At 50.4% G+C, this 18,695-nt stretch overlaps 8 protein-coding genes across 8 annotated transcripts; 5 read left to right on the top strand and 3 right to left on the bottom strand.

The window, feature by feature from the left end:
* Positions 1–130: 130 nt before the first annotated feature.
* BO83DRAFT_410712 (uncharacterized protein) lies at positions 131–1,167 on the bottom strand (the record flags this gene model as incomplete). The annotated part of the gene is made up of 2 exons (XM_025534243.1): positions 469–1,167; positions 131–421 (listed from the first exon to the last, which is right to left on the bottom strand). Exons 1-2 carry the CDS (start codon positions 952–954, stop codon positions 131–133), a joined length of 777 nt encoding a protein of 258 aa, XP_025384655.1. The 5' UTR covers positions 955–1,167.
* A 290-nt stretch (positions 1,168–1,457) lies between these two features.
* BO83DRAFT_401716 (uncharacterized protein) lies at positions 1,458–2,930 on the top strand (the record flags this gene model as incomplete). The annotated part of the gene is made up of 3 exons (XM_025533481.1): positions 1,458–1,523; positions 1,672–1,827; positions 2,250–2,930. The coding sequence occupies 3 exons, from the start codon at positions 1,458–1,460 to the stop codon at positions 2,928–2,930; spliced, it is 903 nt and encodes a 300-aa protein (XP_025384654.1).
* Positions 2,931–5,186: 2,256 nt separating this feature from the next.
* Positions 5,187–6,605, bottom strand: BO83DRAFT_410710 (zinc-binding alcohol dehydrogenase family protein). The gene is made up of 4 exons (XM_025534242.1): positions 6,357–6,605; positions 6,234–6,301; positions 5,669–6,170; positions 5,187–5,620 (listed from the first exon to the last, which is right to left on the bottom strand). The coding sequence occupies exons 1-4, from the start codon at positions 6,455–6,457 to the stop codon at positions 5,239–5,241; spliced, it is 1,053 nt and encodes a 350-aa protein (XP_025384653.1). The 5' UTR covers positions 6,458–6,605; the 3' UTR covers positions 5,187–5,238.
* Positions 6,606–7,047: 442 nt separating this feature from the next.
* On the top strand, positions 7,048–8,156 carry BO83DRAFT_440116 (DASH complex subunit DAD1). Its single transcript, XM_025536228.1, has 3 exons — positions 7,048–7,310; positions 7,435–7,497; positions 7,710–8,156. The coding sequence occupies exons 1-3, from the start codon at positions 7,221–7,223 to the stop codon at positions 7,896–7,898; spliced, it is 342 nt and encodes a 113-aa protein (XP_025384652.1). The 5' UTR covers positions 7,048–7,220; the 3' UTR covers positions 7,899–8,156.
* Positions 8,157–8,546: 390 nt separating this feature from the next.
* Positions 8,547–9,843, bottom strand: BO83DRAFT_116222 (Rho GTPase Rho4). Its single transcript, XM_025525972.1, has 3 exons — positions 9,331–9,843; positions 9,061–9,264; positions 8,547–9,009 (listed from the first exon to the last, which is right to left on the bottom strand). The coding sequence occupies exons 1-3, from the start codon at positions 9,616–9,618 to the stop codon at positions 8,650–8,652; spliced, it is 852 nt and encodes a 283-aa protein (XP_025384651.1). The 5' UTR covers positions 9,619–9,843; the 3' UTR covers positions 8,547–8,649.
* Positions 9,844–10,213: 370 nt separating this feature from the next.
* On the top strand, positions 10,214–10,473 carry BO83DRAFT_381241 (uncharacterized protein). The gene has a single exon (XM_025531944.1). The coding sequence runs from the start codon at positions 10,246–10,248 to the stop codon at positions 10,414–10,416; it is 171 nt and encodes a 56-aa protein (XP_025384650.1). The 5' UTR covers positions 10,214–10,245; the 3' UTR covers positions 10,417–10,473.
* A 1,476-nt stretch (positions 10,474–11,949) lies between these two features.
* Positions 11,950–14,219, top strand: BO83DRAFT_116139 (PAP2 domain protein). The gene is made up of 5 exons (XM_025525971.1): positions 11,950–12,256; positions 12,330–12,546; positions 12,635–13,405; positions 13,492–13,973; positions 14,032–14,219. The coding sequence occupies exons 1-5, from the start codon at positions 12,202–12,204 to the stop codon at positions 14,094–14,096; spliced, it is 1,590 nt and encodes a 529-aa protein (XP_025384649.1). The 5' UTR covers positions 11,950–12,201; the 3' UTR covers positions 14,097–14,219.
* Positions 14,220–14,805: 586 nt separating this feature from the next.
* On the top strand, positions 14,806–18,533 carry BO83DRAFT_410707 (SUMO protease ULP1). Its single transcript, XM_025534241.1, has 2 exons — positions 14,806–15,260; positions 15,369–18,533. The coding sequence occupies exons 1-2, from the start codon at positions 14,940–14,942 to the stop codon at positions 18,513–18,515; spliced, it is 3,468 nt and encodes a 1,155-aa protein (XP_025384648.1). The 5' UTR covers positions 14,806–14,939; the 3' UTR covers positions 18,516–18,533.
* The last annotated feature ends 162 nt before the right edge of the window (positions 18,534–18,695 follow it).

The following is an 18,695-nucleotide window of genomic DNA, read 5'->3' as shown; positions in this document are numbered from 1 at the left end:
GTGCGCCCGACCCATCTCCTTGGATCGATTATCATCTCTCCAGTAAAGCATATTCGAATGACTTTTGTATATTGTTGCCGAAGCAGGAATGACATGGCCCAGGACTGCCATTCGTTCGAAGCCACGCGTATCAGTCATTTTCATCCGCTTTTCGTTTCACGCCTGCAGCCTTTCCAAACATGCTTTCGAGGCTTTGTTGGCCCTTTTCGCGTTTCTCAACCTTAATCTTCTCTGATGCCAGCACGGGCGGCAGTCCCTGGACGCGCTGTTTAGCATCATCCAGCAATTCCACTTCCCGGTCCCGTTGCTTCTTGACGGTCGGCACCGACCAAGAGTTCGATGACGCGGACTTGTACGCCAGTTTATACTTTGAGCCCGTGAGGTGCGTCTCGTACGTGTTGGCATCGATCTTCTTGACATGCTGTGGGGGGTGAGCCAGCCGTCGTCTCATGAGATGGTGTAGCCTACCTGATGGCCTACTATCAGCCAGTGATACTCGGTTCCCACAGGCGCACCACTCCCTGTAGGCGCTTTCCTCGCTCGTCTTTTGTTCGTCTGGTAGTCAATTTTCCAAAGATCGGGTTCTTCCTTGGTTTCCTTCCACGTTCCTTGGTCGTATGTCCAGGTGTGTGAACCTCCAACAGCCATTCCGGAGTACATCTGCCCTTTGTACGACTTGAGTGCGTTGTACCCTCCCCCTCCTAGTGCGTATTCGGTCGTTCTTTTGGCTGCTTTTCCAGTGTCGGGATCGACGGTATTCTCCGTTTCTTCGGGCATCTCTTCATCTTCATCGAAGAGCTCAGGTGTATACGACTCATCTCGAGGAGCTGATTCTCGCTTTGCTTCCTCTTTCTCTGGGATGTCTTGCGTGATGACGGCATTCTTCTCGGACAGAGGAGGGGATGGCGGCTTCTGTGCCACCGATGGATTTTTCCTGGAACGTTTAGTAGGCATTGCGATGATGAAGTGGCATTGTGCCAGCAACAGACAGCCAACAGTAAGCCAGTAATTATTGCGGCTGGTGAAGAATGGAGGCGAAGCACAGATGAAGCAACGATGCGATGACGTCACGGCGAGCACATGCTTCTGGGAGGGTATCCCGTGACTCTGGAGTGACTTTCTCGTGGAGTTTTTCGTGGCTTAACCTCAATTCCTCCGCTAAACTTGTCCAATACACGCTCCATTCTTTTCCATTATCATTCTATTTATAAACCTCGCTGATCGATGGGCTCGTTGCGTTGCACATGGATCGTCTGAGGGCCGTATCCATTTGATAAGCCGATCTGCCGTCATCCCCGCGATTTGTATGGACAGCCTCTGCAACGATGGAGCTGGACACATCAGCTCCCTTTGCGATGACTCCCAACCCCACCACAACAATGGTTAGAGTGGTTGAGCACAGCCAGTATCTCTTTCTTACATCTAGAGCCACCGGATAGCTCTGCAGAACACGACCCATGGATCGCATTCGGTGCGACGTCATGCTCTCATTCTCAGTCTCACTCTCCGGGACGGGCGGGAGGGTCCGCAGGGCAGTGGAGTCGAGTCGAGTCGATATCGCGTCTTACTGGATCAGGAATTAAGGGAACAGGAGCTCCATTCGAACGCGCTTGCAGACATGATCGCAATGACTATTGACGATTGACGACTGATCCGGCGAGCTACGACCAGCAACCCAACCCAACGCCACGCATCCACCGCATCAACCGCTTCATCAGCACCGGCAATCACACTCACACCCTTCGGAATGACGGACGAACCATCGTCGGAACTCCTCCCTCCTTCCTGAGGATTGACCCCCGCCAGCCCCGTCAATCAGAGGGTCCGGTAGCCCATCACAACATGCTCTACCCGGGCACACGGCGTATATGGCCGCTGATGCCCTTGCTCACTCGTACCCTGGCGGATGCGCCACCGTCCCAGTCCCTCAGTTGATCCCTTCCCACATGCCCCCAACCCCCGCGTGTTCTGGCAAATAATTTGGCTTTTTGACTTTTGCTTTGTGATGCGGAACTCGCGGCACTATGACTGGCGGGTCAATGGGTACACCCTCATCATAGAGGAACTCAAAAGTAAAATCTTCGTGCAATAATAAATACTACCCATCTTCCCCGGACGTCAACGGCGCCTAGATCCCTCTCCAACAACGAGAATATTTCTTTCAGGGCCATTCTCTGTCAGCTCATCCGCTCTGACGCAGAAGACCACTCGAACATCCCTGCCTGGCGCATACTTGAAACCGTGCTCAGCGAATCGGCATTACCCGCTACTGCACTGTCTGTGCCTTTTTCATCTTCGTTCTCGTCCTTCTCCTCCTTTGTCCTTCATATTCCAGTCGTTTACCCCTCTACTCATCTCCAACTCCCTATCCACTCTCTGACCGCACGGAAGATATATCCGCCAGCGGTTATCCGGATCTTCTTCGCTTCACGGTGGACAGTGCTCCTAGTTATTCCCTTAACATCCATCACGAACCTACTTCTCCGACCCGGTTGGGTTTACTTTTTCCACCGCCGACTATTTCACCAACAAAGTTCCCCAATTACCCTCGTGATCGTCGCCACCGCGAAGGAGACAAAAAAAAGAAAACGTTAAAAGCCGCATTCCGCCCAACAAAAAAAAGAATCAACGAACACCAACTTCCCTCTACCAAGTCATTCCCCAATCGAAAGATGCGCGATATGTCGTCCAAATTCATCGAGATCCTCGACCCCAATGATACTCGGCCGCGCATGTCTGATTGCGATGTCCGGCTCGAGGATGTCCTAGCCGACCATGAAGCGCTTGTCACTAGGCCCCGATCCTCCACTCAATCCTCTTCTAAGCCGAGTCTAGACAACCGTCTAGATCGCGATGCACCCACTTCACCCACACAGCGCTGGAAGCGACTCAGCACCATCCTCGTCCCAGCCAGAAGAGGCTCAGCATGATACTCTTTAGCTTTTCCTCCTCTCCTCTCGTTCCTCCACTCTATGCCACAAAACTTCACGGTCCTGGCGACCGTCAGTTACGCAGATGATGCGCTACGCTACGATACGATATATACAACAAAGAAACGATAAAAGCCAAGACGAAACGATACGAAGACACGGACATGACTCGGGAGTTCGATAGATCCGGATAAAGAGTTACAAACACATGATTGAGTTGGGCTGGCCTGGACTGAATTGGTTGGGTTTATTTTATTCGTCCTTTAGCGACGGAGTAGGCAGAATCAATTTGAAAGGATCTGGATTTGAGATTATTTTCTATCCTTACTTTCTCTTTCACACTCCCCAGGTCTCATACCCGAAAGCTCTTCTAGAACTGTCGCTCCTAAATCCCTACGACATCTACTGTCTCAACTTCTTTATCGATACCCAATGACCACTACCACCGTCATCATCCTCAATCAGATCTAATGATCGCACGGAATTGCTATCATCCGTGATGACTACCAAATTTTGCGCTAGAACCTTGATGCCTGAAGCCCTACCTACCTAGCGCACTAGCTAGCTCAGTGCATTGACATCATCGCTCCATCCACTGGAAACTACTAATCATTAGTGGCCTCCACACTCCCGTCATTTATCTGACAACTATCACCCACTGAGAAGTGCAGTGCACTGTCTACGTGGTGGTAATCATCTTGATTGGTTATCTTGCTCAGGATTGAGTGCTTACGCAAGTGATGGCGTAAACTCACTAGCTAGTAGCTAGTTAGCTTGCTAGCTGGTAGTTGGATGGATGTGTTCATTGTCATAGCATGATGGGTGGGGGGTAGTTTACTATGCTATAGGGAAGAGGCTGCTAGTCTGTGTTTGTGGTCTGGAAGACTACTAAGCTAGTTTGTTGGGGTAAAATGACTATTTAGGCAGAGCAATTATAGTTTTATGATGCTATCTATGATTGTGGGTCTGAACTTGTTTTCTCTCCACGAGTACGCAACTGGGTCGGGTGTGATGATGATGATGGTATCCACTCCAGTACCGGTAGTAGCTTGATTTATTTGAGCTTTTAATATAGTCAAAATGTAATATTTGGTTCTGCTATAAGTTGACTTTGTTGGCTCGTTTTCTATCTTATTTGTGTGGCGTGCGATCAGTCCCTCGTCATCGCGTCTTACCGTTAACTTATCTACTTACCTGGCAGCCCTTAAGAATATCACACACATACACACGCGCGTACAGCAACTTGACTTTCATCCAACACTATGTAGGATCACACTACGGAAGACTCATCGAGAGTCTATGACTCGGATCCTTTGCCACGCCATCATAATAATAGAAATGCCCTCCCTTCCTTCCTTCAGCTCACAACGCTAACTCAAATGGCACCGTGCCTTCCACTCCACATCAAGCCCCCTCACATATCCATTAACCCCCCCAAGGGTCCATCCACCACCATAATCATCGGCGAAATACACGTGTCCATGTAGATCCCCCCTGCTCGCTGTGTACGTACCGGACCCTTATCATTGGGAGGGGAGTGTATGGGGTGATTGACAGATGGTGGCGTGATAAAACAAACCCTGGGCATTGGCTAGCACACACACACACACACAACTACCATGCCTTGCTGGATCTTTTATGGCTGAAATCTGTTACCTACACCGGGTCAGTATATGTAACTGGCCGGCTTGCTTTTCTCTGTGGCGACGCACCAGAACACGTCTGAGGAGACGTAATAGGTGTCTGCGTCTGTGCCATTGCGGGTTTTCTTCCACGTTGGATTTGGATTGCTCGGGTCGCTTTGTATGTGGCTGGACGCGTGGAGTGTAGTTTGGGTCAGGTATGTTATTTGTGGCTATGTTGGTGTAGGTGCAGTGTATTAGTGGCGAGAGACGCAAATCTCGGACGCGTTGAGGTATTTTTTTTGGCTGGGATATGCATTCTGTAAAGGAGTTGACTTGGATGTTGTGGTCTTTGATCGTATACAGTTGATTGTGAATCTCATGGTATCATTTTGTGAAACCGCGAGGGCTGTAAACACCTGCTTGTTGCATCGGTGCATACCGGAGGTTGGCTCTGGATGTTTCGGGGTACTTTTAAGGTCTCTCTTTGCTCACCTCTAGGTAGGTGGTTGGAATGTGGTGGTCGCGGTGGATAGTGGATGAAGCAAGACCGAGGATCTTCATACATAGGTATCATTGGCGGTAATATGGAGAAGATAAAGAGAACAGTGATGGCCATATTTTTGTCTGTATTGCAGTTTTCATGCCTGCGTATATTCAACAGCTAAATGGAGTTACACACATCACTATGCAAAGATCTCCCCAGGTCCAGGCTCATCTACACCTAACCCGACTTTGCCTATACTCCCACCAGACTGCAATAGCTCATGTCCTTTTTTCACACCCTCAAGCGTCAACTTCAGTCGCTTCGTGAGATGACACCTGATCTTTCCCGCATCAATCAAGTCTGAGAGCTCTTCCAGAATGCGGTGGTGCGATTCGACATCCACCTTATGATACGGCTTGGTTCCAAGCAGACACCAGACAAACGTCAACGACTTCGACATGAATTCGGTTCCATACATCTTAGCTTGACCTTGGACGATCGAGCAGACCTTGCCAAATGGCGCGCAAACTCGGGCGCACGTATCCATGTACTGGTCTGTGGAGTGTGTGATGAAGATATACCTGAGCTCTTGTTAGTAATGATTCTAGACTTCCACAGGCATGTCTTACTTCAGAGGTACATCGAGGTTGAGTTTCTCGATCTGACTAGCAATGTCCTCTCTGTGGTTCACGACATGAGTCGCACCCATGTCTTTCGTAAATTGGATTGTCTCCGGGCGTGACGCTGTCGTAATAACCACAGGGAGATCCAACACAACACGTGCAATCTGGGTAGCCATAGCACCCACGCCGCCGGCCCCGTTGATGATGAGGAGAGTTGCTTTTTCGCCCTTTTCTATCTCCAGTCTTTCGACGAGAGCCTCATACGCTGTGATATACGTCAAGGGCATGGCAGCCGACTCTACAAAATCGAGCTTTTTCGGCTTGCGACCAACACTCCTCTCATCTACTAGTTGATACTCGGCATTTGAGCCCTGTCTGATGGGGCTTCCTGAGTAGTATACCTCATCGCCAACACTGAACATCGAGCATTGTGATCCAACGGCTTCGACAATGCCTGAAGCATCGTAGCCGGTGATCTGGAATGGTCGAGGAACGCGGTCGTAGTAGTCTGTCGAGACGTCAATCAACTAGTACTCCACGTAAACCATGTCAGATGTAGTCTAGGTCTTACCAGGATAGTCGTCATATGTACCATTCCGTACTTTCGTATCCACCGGATTCACAGCAACGCCTTTAATTCTGTCATGACTTTCAGCGACTATGCATAGGATCAATAAAGATGAAGCCATCCTACCGAACTAAAAGATCCCGCGGCTGAAGATCAGTCGGCTTCGGGACTTTCCGAGCTTCAAGACGATCAATAGGTCCGTAGTTCTCCACGCCGATTGCCTTCATCTTTATACTATCGACTGGGTTTGCATATGTCTTCGATATAGTATTCTGATAGTCTTGCCATGTTAAATAGACCTTCGGCAACGCGTTACGTCACAGGAACGTCAAGTTGGTAAAGTTCGGGAGCTAACTGCGGAACATTTCAATTGTCCTATAGTATAGTAAATTATCTGTACCAAGCTAGAATATATATTATGGTGAGGATAGCACATGTAGTAAGAGTAGACACCCACGTATGGCCGTTAACTCATTGCAATGCTCGAGCTAGATGGCAATGCATGCTGCTGTTGTGGTAAGTCTATTCCATGTCACAGATTGTGTCCGATGACTATTCGACTAGAGTGTAGCCCCAAAGCCGAAATTCTATACTAGACTATCTTACCTGACTAGATAGTTGAAACTGCTCAAATTCCCCACTGTCGCCCAAAGCAATACCAATGGACTCCTCAACTATAGACCAACCCCTTATCGATAAGCCCCAAGGCGGCCACCAAAGCGGTGAACCCCAGCGCGGGCAAAATAAACGCCACCAAACCGAATCAGGCAATCCGAGGACAGGAACCGCCCCGCCTCGAGCCAACAACAACCGACAATCACAATCGAAAGCAATCAACAAACGCGTGCTATCAAGCAATATCATACAAGGACGGGGGAAGATTGAAGCCAGCAGACACTTAGCCTCTCAACAAACATCCCACAGATTGCCTTCCTCTTTTCATTGAGTCCTTCCACCCAGCCCAAAAATCTCAAACCACACACCACCACAATGTCAACAACACCAATTCCCAAAAACCGATCCTCCAGCCCAACAGTCTTCGAACAGCAGCGGGCAGAGTTAGTTAGAGAGATTGCAGTGGTGAGTTTCTCACCTATATATATTTCCTACCCTATGCACTACATTTCTTGCAACCTACTCCTCCATCCCCAAACCAAATCCTCAATCTCAATCCCATCTGATAATCTGACCAATTACTCAACAGGGCATGGAACAAGTCCTCCAAAACATCAACCGGCTGAACCGGAACCTGGAGAGTATTATTTCCGTAAGTTGATACCTACCTACCCTACCTACCTTTCTCCGACAAAAACAAATATGCGGATAATCACTCGCCCACACCCCCCCACTTATTCTTCCTTCGATCCATTCCGCGCATGCCGATCACATCAGATCGGATCGGATCAGATCCCGTCAATTCTATTCTATCCTGTTCTGGTTTGATTTCACTCTAAACTGATGGATTTGTGATTCTTGCAGGTGGGAAATGAATTCGGCTCTGTGGAAGCGCTCTGGTCCCAGTTTGAGAACTTTATGGGCAGCAGGCCTGGGGAGGAGCAGAAGGGGGGTGGTGGTGGTGCTGGCGGTGCCGGCGGTGGGGGTGGAGGCAGGCAGCATCAGGATGATGATGAGGAGGGGAGTCAGCTTCACGAGGAGGATCATCGGTGATAGGTGAGGATAATTGGGTCTATGGTTTGGTTTGAAGTTCTGGTTGTTTATGTGGGTATGGATTAGATTGGTTGATTGGTGTGGCGTATGGTAGAGGAGTTGTTCTTTGTTTTTACTTGTACTGTTGTATTGTTTATTTCGTTTTTCCTATTTTTGCTTTACTCTGTTTGCTCTTGGAAATATCGGGATACGGATACCATATGGGGGCAATAACAGAGTTTATGAGTTTGACAACAACACAGTTTCAACAATTCAAGTACACGGGGTTTTCGCTTGCGCCAGTAAACACCCATCCCATGCATGGCAAAAGAGTGGCCAACAGACCAAATTCGTGACAACATCAAGCATTCAGACAGGGGGAAAGAAGACAATCGCCAAATCGAAGGGGTGGGAAGGATATGATGATAAGAGTAATGGTAATTGAGGGAAAACAGTCATCAGGGTCAAAACAGGTATAGCAACATGGAGGAAGCAAAAGTCAAGAAGCCGCCGGCATGTATAGGTGGAAAGGGTAGGTAGAGGGTAAAGTAGCAGACACAGATGCATCAGGCAGTGTCTTTCATCTTCATGGCCTCTTGGTCATGTCATGTCATGTCACATACAAAAAGCGTGGGGAAACCGTCGAAGCAACCAGGCTTCTCACTCGGCATAACAGGAATGGCAGAAAAACAGACATTGCAAGAGGACGAATAGGCGAAAACAAAAGGGGCAGATGATCATGACCAGACAAACATCGAAAGAAGACCAAAGTTTACAGAATCTTGCAGGAACGCTTTTTGACCTTCTTTCCCCCGCCACCACCACCGACTTTAGGTTTGCTTCCGGGAGTAGAAGATGTCTGGCGGTCATTCCAGTCTTGTTCCTCGGCAGTGACAACGGTATCGACTGCCAGAGAGAAGACGCCGTCGACGCCGCGCATTTCTTTGCTACTACACTCAATGTAAGAGGCATTCATCCTGCGCGCCACCGCCTCACCTTGTTCCGGCGTCACAGGCGTTAGGCCCTGGGTCTTTAGAAGTTCGATACACGTTCTCTTCGAGCGCAAATCTGACTTCAATCCAACCAGAATGAGCGGGGTAGTGGGACAAAAGTGCAGAACTTCAGGATACCACTGCGGCCGGTATTAGCTCCCATAACTCGTCGCGGGATAGCTGGCAATTACCTTGTCCATGACGTTTTCCAAAGATGCAGGGCAATCTATCGCAAAGCAAACAAATAACAGGTCCGTCTCCGGATATGACAGTGGACGCAGTCGGTCATATTCTTCCTGTCCAGCAGTATCCCAGAGGGCCAGTTCAACCGTCTTGCCCGAGGCTCGGTGGGTTGTTTGTGTGATGTAGTTCTCGAACACAGTAGGGACATATTTCTGAACACGCGATCATTAGTTTGGCAACGATGCGGAAATCCTCACCAGGGCGTATGCAGAACCTACCTCTGGGAAATAACCTTGGGAATAACTGATCAAAAGGCACGTCTTTCCACATCCACCATCGCCAACCACAACAAACTTCTTGGAATACGCAGGCGGATGTGTAATATTTGTAGCTTCCGACATCCTCCCACTTGAAATGCTTGTATTTGTGCTCACGGTGCCGTTGCTAACTCTGACACTTTGACTGCGGGTCCGACTATGCCGTGGAGTCATGGATGGGGGAGGAGTAGCAACTGAATGGCGCCGTGAGGGTGCATAAACGTGCTCGTCGTACATTGTACCTGACATGATGGCGGAGTAGGAGAATTTTGAGGAATGTGAGTTATACAGCCGTTCCGGAAGGGGTGGGAATTGTCGGTCTGGAAATGCGGCTCGGTAATAATTGCTGCTCAACGATCCACTGTCTTGTCAAAAGCACAGCGGAAAGTTTTCTGGGTCGGTGTGTACTGAGCAATTCCCCTGGCGTTGTTAGGAATGTCGAAGTAAAGTGGCTTGCTGTACAAAAGGTAAATGGGGGGTGGTGGTTATTTGGGATGTGAGGAGGAGGGGGGGTTGTAGAGGAGGTTGGTGTATTTAGAAAAACAAGACGCGAAACCAGCACGAAGAGGTTCTGAAGGAAGAAAGGGATGTCAGGCTTCAGATGCACCTACTAGTTTCTCCACGATGAGCCCAGCCAGCCAGCCAGCCAGCCTCCTCCTCCTCCCACGGCTGCTCCAACAACGAGGCCGTCGTGGCTGACATGAAACCGCAAGAGACCGATGTTTACCGGCCGATGGGCTGCCATGGCAACGCCGCGGGACAAATGACGCACGAGCTCCGCTTGTCACTCCACGCAACTTCAGCTGGACGCATATCCATTGATTCCATTCGTCTTCTGCCTCATCCGCGCCTGTTATTTTTAGTAGGTTCAGCCGGATGTTCACTCGGTTCCTTGGTTGTTTACCTACCTGGGTTGCGCACCAGGAATTCCTCGACGATGGCCGGGCCCCGAGTCGGGTTACCACCACTCTATCGCCGTCCTCCTTGGAATCATTCCCGATCCTCGAATCAAAATGGGGCTTTAGTGGCAGCGTTAGCCCCCGGTGATCGATAACATTGATCAAGGTTTCCTTCTCGTGCGATCCCTTGCAGGTCCGTGCTACACAAGTCTTCATCCACGGTCCAGGTCCCTGAAACCGCTTTTTACCCAACAATCCGGAGTAGTCACTAGAAATTAGAAACTAGTTAGAAACAAGAGAAAAACCCGGTTGACGTAATCTTTCCCGATGTCACGTTCAGCCTTGGATTTGTCCCGAAAGAACTAATCAATTCTTGTTCCTGCCGAGGTTAATCACTACAAGGCTAGTTAGATGTCATGAGGGATTATTTGGTGGTCGATTCTTACTACCCATTACCACTAGTAGTTCAGTACTCCGTAGATACGCCTCCGCTTACTCAAGTATGTTGGCGAGGCTGTTCGTGTCTCCGGGTGTATAGAGCGAATTCCTCGCAACTACTGCTAGTTGTATGGCTATCAGCTAGAAATTTCACTTGTCATGATGCCAAAATGTAGCCATTCGTACATTATGAGGGCGGATCTGACAGCCTTCTAGCCTCCGCCACCGATGCCTGCAACTTCCTATCCTGGCTGGGCTCATTCCACGCCGTCGCTATCCTTGTCAGCTTCCATTTGGCAGCTTGACAAACAGATATTCAGCCACATGGAAAGATGTTTAGTCTTATATTCGGTCTAGCTCTGGACCATGCCAAGCTGCGCTTGTTCATTCCCTACCATCAGTAGGAGAATTGACGGCTAGCACTTCAGTGCAGTGCCCCTCATGACTATGGACATCGGCTACTTAGGCTACAACATAAATCTAGATCATAGTTGCAGATATCATCTGCTAAGAAGTCAGTCCGTGTCGTAGGTGCCAGAACACGACGTTGGTTGTCAATGCTCTAGCATTTCCTATCTACTAGTATCCTACGTACTTGGAAGTACAAATTTGGCTTCAACATCACATCGATCATGAGCAAAGAAACCCGTGTTAGGTCTGAAAGTTCACCACAGCGCAAACTAGTAGGTGTAATACCTCACTACTCCATACTATATATAAATTACTGCATTGATCTGCGGTCGAATGACTGCATAAGCGCCGATGAGAAACACCGTCCCGACAGGACCGCGTAGTATCCGTATCATGCGCTGCATTACTATTTTCGTTCAAGCAGTACTATTCCAGTGCTTAAGCCTCTCGCAGAGTGCCCCCTTGAAAGTACCATGTAGTATGCTTTCAAGACAAGGTAACAGGGTTTTCTAATGATTATATATATTCAAACCACTTCCACTGAGAAAACCACCAGAGGACAGGCAAATACACTGAATTTCATACAGCATATCCTCATTCAGTAACCAGACTATTATAATTAACCTCGCAGCTTTAATAAAGATGACAGCCCCGTGGGTAGCTGTAAGTAGTTCCGATTCTAGATAGATCACTTTGTCGAGGGCGATCATATTCCTTTCGCTGCCGTGTTTTGGGTGACTAAAACCTTAGCTCAGCCGGGGGAGGCTTGAGGGTCGAGAGTTGAGTGGTTGGACAAACCACGGCCGCATCGGCCGCCAAGAACACGACCTTTTCTGCGATAACGCCGGATGAGCATGACTTAGTCTACCGCGATCTACTGCTCTCCTTTTTTTCCCGCTGATAGAAAGTGGCCTCCCCGAAAAGCTCGGGTCTCCTCTCCAACCACTCCAGTCATCAATGATCTTACCAGCCCGTTGTGGGTGTTGAGACTGCTATCCGTCGGGAACTTTATGGGGGGTTGTCGCAAACACACCATCACGCTATATTGAAACGGCTGCCTTATCTGAACAACAACAACGACAGCATGGTCAATGGGAAGAATGGCCAGCCGGACGCTGGGCTGAGAAGCCTCGATCATTGTACGTGGTGTCGATTGTCGAATCGCAATTGATTTTAGTGGACTAACCGCGGCTTGTCTTCAATCGCTATCAGATCGAAACCAGCTCCCTTATTGGCGTTATTGGCCACGACAGAAGCTCCTCCCTTTAATTCGATATGAGACCCCGTATCTGGCTTGGGTCCAGGAGAGGGTCCGCACTCCGGCCCTAGACTCCTACTTTGCCTTCACGGCCAATCTGGGCACACATACCTTTTTCATGGTTTTCCTGCCGATCTTGTTCTGGTGCGGGTATACGAGCTTGGGGCGCGGGTAAGTGGCCATGATGAGCCCTTAGACATAGACAGAGGGAAAACAATTATCTGGCCTGCAATTGAGCTGACAACTCTCAATCTCTCAGGATGGTGCATCTTTTGGCCTCCGGCGTGTTTTTCAGTGGTTTCATCAAGGACTTGCTTTGCCTCCCGCGGCCTCTATCCCCTCCTCTCCAACGGATAACAATGTCCGGCTCTGCGGCGTTGGAATACGGATTCCCATCGACTCACTCCACCAATGCGGTCTCGGTTGCGGCATACGCTCTCGCGCTATTGAACTCCCCCGAATCCACCCTGAGCCCTCAGGTCAATATCGTCCTCCAAGCTATAACATACCTCTACGTCTGTTCCATTGTCCTGGGTCGTCTGTACTGTGGTATGCATGGGTTTTTTGATGTTGTCATTGGATGTTTACTTGGGTTCCTTCTCGCCTTCCTACAGTATACGTTTGGTCCGACCATCGATGACTATGTCGTTTCTGCTACCGGAAGGGGGGTTACACTAGTGATTCTGTTGATTTTGGGTTTGGTCCGTATACACCCAGAGCCTGCCGATGACTGCCCGTGCTTCGACGACAGTGTGGCTTTTGCAGGAGTCACGCTTGGAGCACAAGTGGCCTACTGGCACATAGCTAGGTCAAGCCTGATGTGGGATGAACCTGTGCCGGCCAATGTCCCATTCGAATTTCAGCGTGTAGGTCTGGTCAAGACGGCTCTCCGCCTCATCATTGGTGTTCTTATGCTCTTCACGTGGCGAGCTGTCACCAAGCCCTTTCTGCTCCGGGCTTTGCCTCCTGTTTTCCGGGGCCTGGAAAAACTGGGCCTTATACTTCCCCGGAGATTTTTCCGGAACGCTTCGTAAGTCTACCGTGTGGTTCTGAACAGAAGAGAGGATGAAGAACCATCCGAAAAGAGAAACGCAGCTAATGTAACGTGTCAACCAGACAATACACGACAGTGCCATCCCAGCTCCGGGACCACGAAGTGCTACCGGGCTTCTCGGAGATACCTTCAATAATAACCACGATCCGGCATCCTCGACGACGCGCTATTTCGATCGGCCCGCAATCAGAGGCTGACGCATATGAGACCCTGGCATATCGTGAGAAGCGGAGACGGGAAAGTCTTTCAACGGCCAACCAGCCATCCTCAGTACCGGAAGCAGGTGGACCGGTCTCGGAGTCCGAGCCACGGAAACTGTCGCGGAAACCATCTAAATTGCACGAGTATGAGAATATGATGGGCACAGGTGCCCCTGGTGTGGCGACTTCTGTCGATGTTAGCTCACAAGAAGCTTCTTCGACCGTTCCCTTCCCTCCATTTGAGTCGGAAATTGAGGCGGACGAGAAGGAAGTGTTTTCGCAGATCAAACGGCCCCGAGTGCGCTATGATGTGGAGGTTGTCACAAAACTCGTTGTATATTCCGGTGGGTGTATCCCGATGCGCCGAATTGGAGAGTTCTGGATGCTGACTGTGCCCTTTAGGAATTGCCTGGATTGTGATGGAGGGAGCGCCTTTATTCTTCGATCGGATAGGGCTGGCGCCATAGTAGCTTAGTACTCCCGGGGTGGGTCCGACAGCCATCACCCATTTTCGATTCTGTAAACCTTTTGCTATTTTCTCTACGGTTCAGCGGGCTGGACTAACCAAAGTCCTTGGTGTATAACAAAGCTGCCGTTCTTGTACATAGACTGTTGATGCTCTCTCCTTTTTTTTCTTTTCTTTTTCTTTTCTTTGTGTTCTTTAAAAAGGTGGGATGTTCAGCAATTAGTGGAGGCGAATGGAAGTGATACTGCTAGTATAATTCCTGGGGACCGAACCGAAGATCTAGAAGGGAGTTTAAAAATTTAAGGTGGTGGTTTAGTGCTTGGTGTTGACCCTTGATAAGGAATGACAAACCGACGAGTGATCTACTGGGAGGTAGTCGTGGAAGTAGAGCCCGGTTTTGAGTATATGTATATAGGGAAAACAATAACGTACGGGAAAGTCTACGCATGCACCGATGTTGTATAGTCCAAGAGAATCATATGACCAAGGCTGAGGAGGAACCATGGGTCGCATGTTCATTTTTATTAATGGGAATACCCGCAGGAAGATGAACAGCATATGAACAGCAAATGCATAGTCCATCCGCCAGCCGGCACACACCACGTGACATACTGGAAGAGGAAAAGTGGCAGCCAAGCTTCCCTCGGAAGATGAACTGATCTGCTGCTTAACTCCATTGCTTGCCTCGTCTCTTCCTCAACTTCTCGCGGCTTCATTGCCTCCCCTCCGTCTTTGCGCCTTCCTCGCCCCTCGCCCACCCCGCGCTTTCCCCCGCGCGTTCCTATGGAGCTCCAATTCACTGCGGCGACGCGCGCGACTTCCACCATCACTATGGCAGTCGCCCATGGCTGCCTTCAGTGAATACTTTTGTTTTGATTCTTCCTTCCCTTTCGCTGCCCACGGCGCCGCTCTTGTTTTCTTCTTCACCCTGCTCTTCCTTCTCTTCCTCTTCTCTTTCTTCTCTCCTATCACCCATCTTCCCATTACCTCTGAACGCGTTTACGACTCCAGCGAATACAGCAACTTTTCGCACCGCGCGATCAACATCCTACAACTTCTTTCACAACTTCTTTCACCTGAAGAATTTGTGTCTACTTTACTTGTCACCATGTCTGGAGTCTTCTCGACTCTCAGACCCGACATGGAGAACCAGCCAATGCAAGACGTATGCTATGTGCCCGCAGACTCGGCGCCCCATGAGGAGGCCGTCGATACCACCATCCATGACCCTATGGATTGCGCTCCCGATTTCCCCTCATCTAACATTCCTCAGGAAACCGTCAATGCCCCTTCCGCAGAGAGTCCTATGTATCAGCTCCGATCCGTGCATATTCCCGGAAATCCAAAGGCTGTGAGACTCAACGGAAAGCATGAAGTCAAGCCCTCCTTCCCCCTCCGCACCCCGCTCATCAGACCCGATCATCGCTTCTCTCCGAATAATCGCACCACCTCTCTCCTCAGCTTTGATGCTATCCAGAAGAGCCGCCTTAATGCGCAGCCATCCTACGCTTCAGTTGGTATCAGCAAGTACCTAACTCCCGGCTTGAGCCGTGCCCATTGGTCAAACAACAAACCCCTCAGCCTGCCTTTTGGTCCTGAGAGGTCAAGTGGCACCAACTATCTTCTTGGAGGCAAGTCTATCGGTATAGACATGAAAGCGTCTCATTTGAATTCGTTCCCCACCAATAAATCTTCTGGCTTTACTACGCCTTCTCGCAAGAGATCAATGGATGATGGTAGCAATGAGCAAGCTCGGCCCATCACTTCACCGTCTGCTAAATTTCGTCGTGTGAGAGCTGGTAGCTTTGCACGTAGTGCTGCTACTGACAATGATGCCACTACCAACGAGAATGATTCGTATCCAGGCTCGCCTATGGACATCGACACCCCCGAACATAACAACGAACCAAATATGGTTACAGCCCTCGCGACAGTCGAGGCTCACCTTGATCTTCCCAATATCTCTCCCAACTCGCGTCAAGTTGACGCTTTTGCAGTCAGACCTGTTACCGCTCTTGCGATCCCGACCAGCCCCAGCACTCCAGATAGCCGTATGATGCCTGGAGCGTGGCCCGAGTCATTGCTGTCTCAGTGGTCCACCAATGCTGCCACCGATGATGAAGGTAGCCCAATGACTTCCGACGAAGTAATTCTATCCAACGATACGGATATGGCCGAGGTTGAGGAGCCGACTGTTCCTGTGATTCAGGTTGCCGAACCACAGCCTTCTTCACCTTGGTATGCTTACTGGGGGACATGGCAAGACTACATGCAGACTGTTGTCTCTATTCCTGTTGGAATCACCCAAAATTTCTCCTATGCGGCAAAGTCCGCTGCTAATGCGGTTGGTGCTGCTAAGCGTCGCGTGTGCGCACTTTGGAATCGCCGCAGTGGACGTCTTCTTCCTTCGCCTCCTGGATCGCCCATGCGCCTCAACCTTCGTAACCTGTCTCCGGAACAGCAGGGGCGCATGTATCGTGATAGAAGAATCCGAAGTGGAGAATCTAGCCCTCGTACCGACAGATCTTTCCCCGACTTCTCCAATGTTCCCGATTTCTCTTCTAACAACAGAACGGCTCCTACAGTCGAGTCTTCCCGAATTTTGCAGGACCTTGTGTCTCAGGAACAGAGGCCTCAGGAGCAGGTGCCTGAAGAGCAAGTTCTTGAAGAGCAAGTGCCTGAAGAGCAAGTGACCCAGACACTCAGAGGCTCTGTTTCCGTTGAAAGACGTGCTCGTGGTTCAAAGAATATGAGAACTCGCCCCGCTCGGAAATCCCCTACACGCTCGGCTCACCGTTCGGCTCAACGTTCAGCGCAAGAAACAACCCAAAAATGTCTCCGTCAGCAAGGAAGCCCGGGTATTCGCAAGCATCGGTGGATAACGCGTGCCGAGCGCGCCGAGAACCGTGAGCGATCTGCGCCTTTTAGAGCCCTCTTCGTTGGGGACATCGCCGGCATGAAGAAAGCTATGGAAGCTCAGGCCGCGCGTGACCGTCAGGCCTCCGCCGCAGGTAGCCGTGCTGTTGAACCCATCTTGATGAGAAGCAACGATGAACTAGACAGTGTACAAGACTTGGACATGCTGGCGAAAATCCAGTCTCGCTCAGCCACTATTGGCATCATTTCTGATGACACCGTCAAATTGGGTGCAACTGAAAAGATTCTCTCAGCATCGACCACTGTTGCACCTAAGACAATCCTCAAGGTCAGAGGAACTCCCGGCAGTTCTGGGAATAGAACCAGACCTCGCCGCGCCACTCCGCGCAAGGTTCGCTTCCGCGAGCCCGTGGTAGCCGAGTTCATTGACGACACGCGAGAATGGGGTGAGGTGGAGGACAACCTGGCACCCCATCTCGGAGATACATTTGATGTGAATGAGAAGACAGCTCCTGAAACCAATGTTGGTATGAAAGCCGAACAGGTCACAGAAAAGGAAAATGTGCCGCCAGTCCCCGAGAACGAGGAAGAGGATGAGCCCGTCGTTGACCCCTGGTCCCAACCAACCTTTGAATACCCGCTGGGTCGAGCAGTATCGGCCGTCAGTCTATTTTACCCCGAGCCAAGACCCATTCCAGAGGGCCGAACTGAGTCAGTGTACGCCAACCGCTGGAGGCAGATCCAAGAAGAAGAGAGAAAGAAAGAGCTCCCATCACGGATCAAACCGGATGGCCCAGCTGTACGGCCCCTGTCTCCCGAATGGGAAGCCTGCATCAAAGAACTTCAAGATGGACGCGTATCCGGAGGAAAAACCGTCGCAACCACCCTCTCCGGTGACCCTTTAACGAAGAGGTCCCTCGCTACCTGTTACACGCGCGGCGAATGGCTTAACGATGAGATCATCAACGGATACCTTGCCCTTATCGTTGATTACCTTCGCCGCAAGAATCACAACGCCGGCCGCAACGACAAGCCCCGATTCCACGCCTTCAATTCGTTCTTTTTTTCGAACTTGAGAGACAAAGGCTACGACTCCGTGGCCCGCTGGGCCAAGCGGGCCAAGATCGGAGGGCCACTCCTCCTCGACGTAGACACCGTCTACATCCCGGTCCACAACAGCCAGCACTGGACGCTGGTTGTTGTGCGACCGGGAGAACGCTCAATCGAGCATTTCGATTCTCTTGGGGCCCGGTCTCGCCGCCACATCGCGGTAGTCCAAACTTGGCTCCGCGGCGAGCTGGGCCCCAAGTACGTCGAGGAGGAGTGGCGCGTGCTGCCGTCCCTGTCCCCCCAGCAAGACAATGGTTCCGATTGCGGGGTCTTCCTCCTCACCACCGCCAAGGCTGTGGCCATCGGCCTCGAGCCACTGTCTTACGGCGCGCAAGACACTCCCCTCCTGCGCCGTAAGATAGTGGCCGAGCTGATGGCCGGCGGCCTCGAGGGGGAATTTGACCCCGCCCAGCAAGACCATGTCTTGCTATGATCGGGGACGGGGAGGGCCAACAAACAAAAGAAAAAAAAAAAAAAAAGAAGCGGAGGGACTCTCATCGCGAAGGTATGAAGCGTCAATCTCTTTTCTTCTTTCCTTGAACCTGTATCTACATGTTTGGGTGCTCACCTTTACGTTGCACTTCTTTTGTTTTCTGGATATTGGTGTTTGGTT

This window comes from Aspergillus eucalypticola (assembly GCF_003184535.1).
Source record: "Aspergillus eucalypticola CBS 122712 chromosome Unknown BO83scaffold_26, whole genome shotgun sequence".
Classification (NCBI taxonomy): Eukaryota; Fungi; Ascomycota; class Eurotiomycetes; order Eurotiales; family Aspergillaceae; genus Aspergillus; species Aspergillus eucalypticola.
Note: the sequence above shows the minus strand (reverse complement) of the source record. Positions and strands in the feature narration are given on the sequence as shown.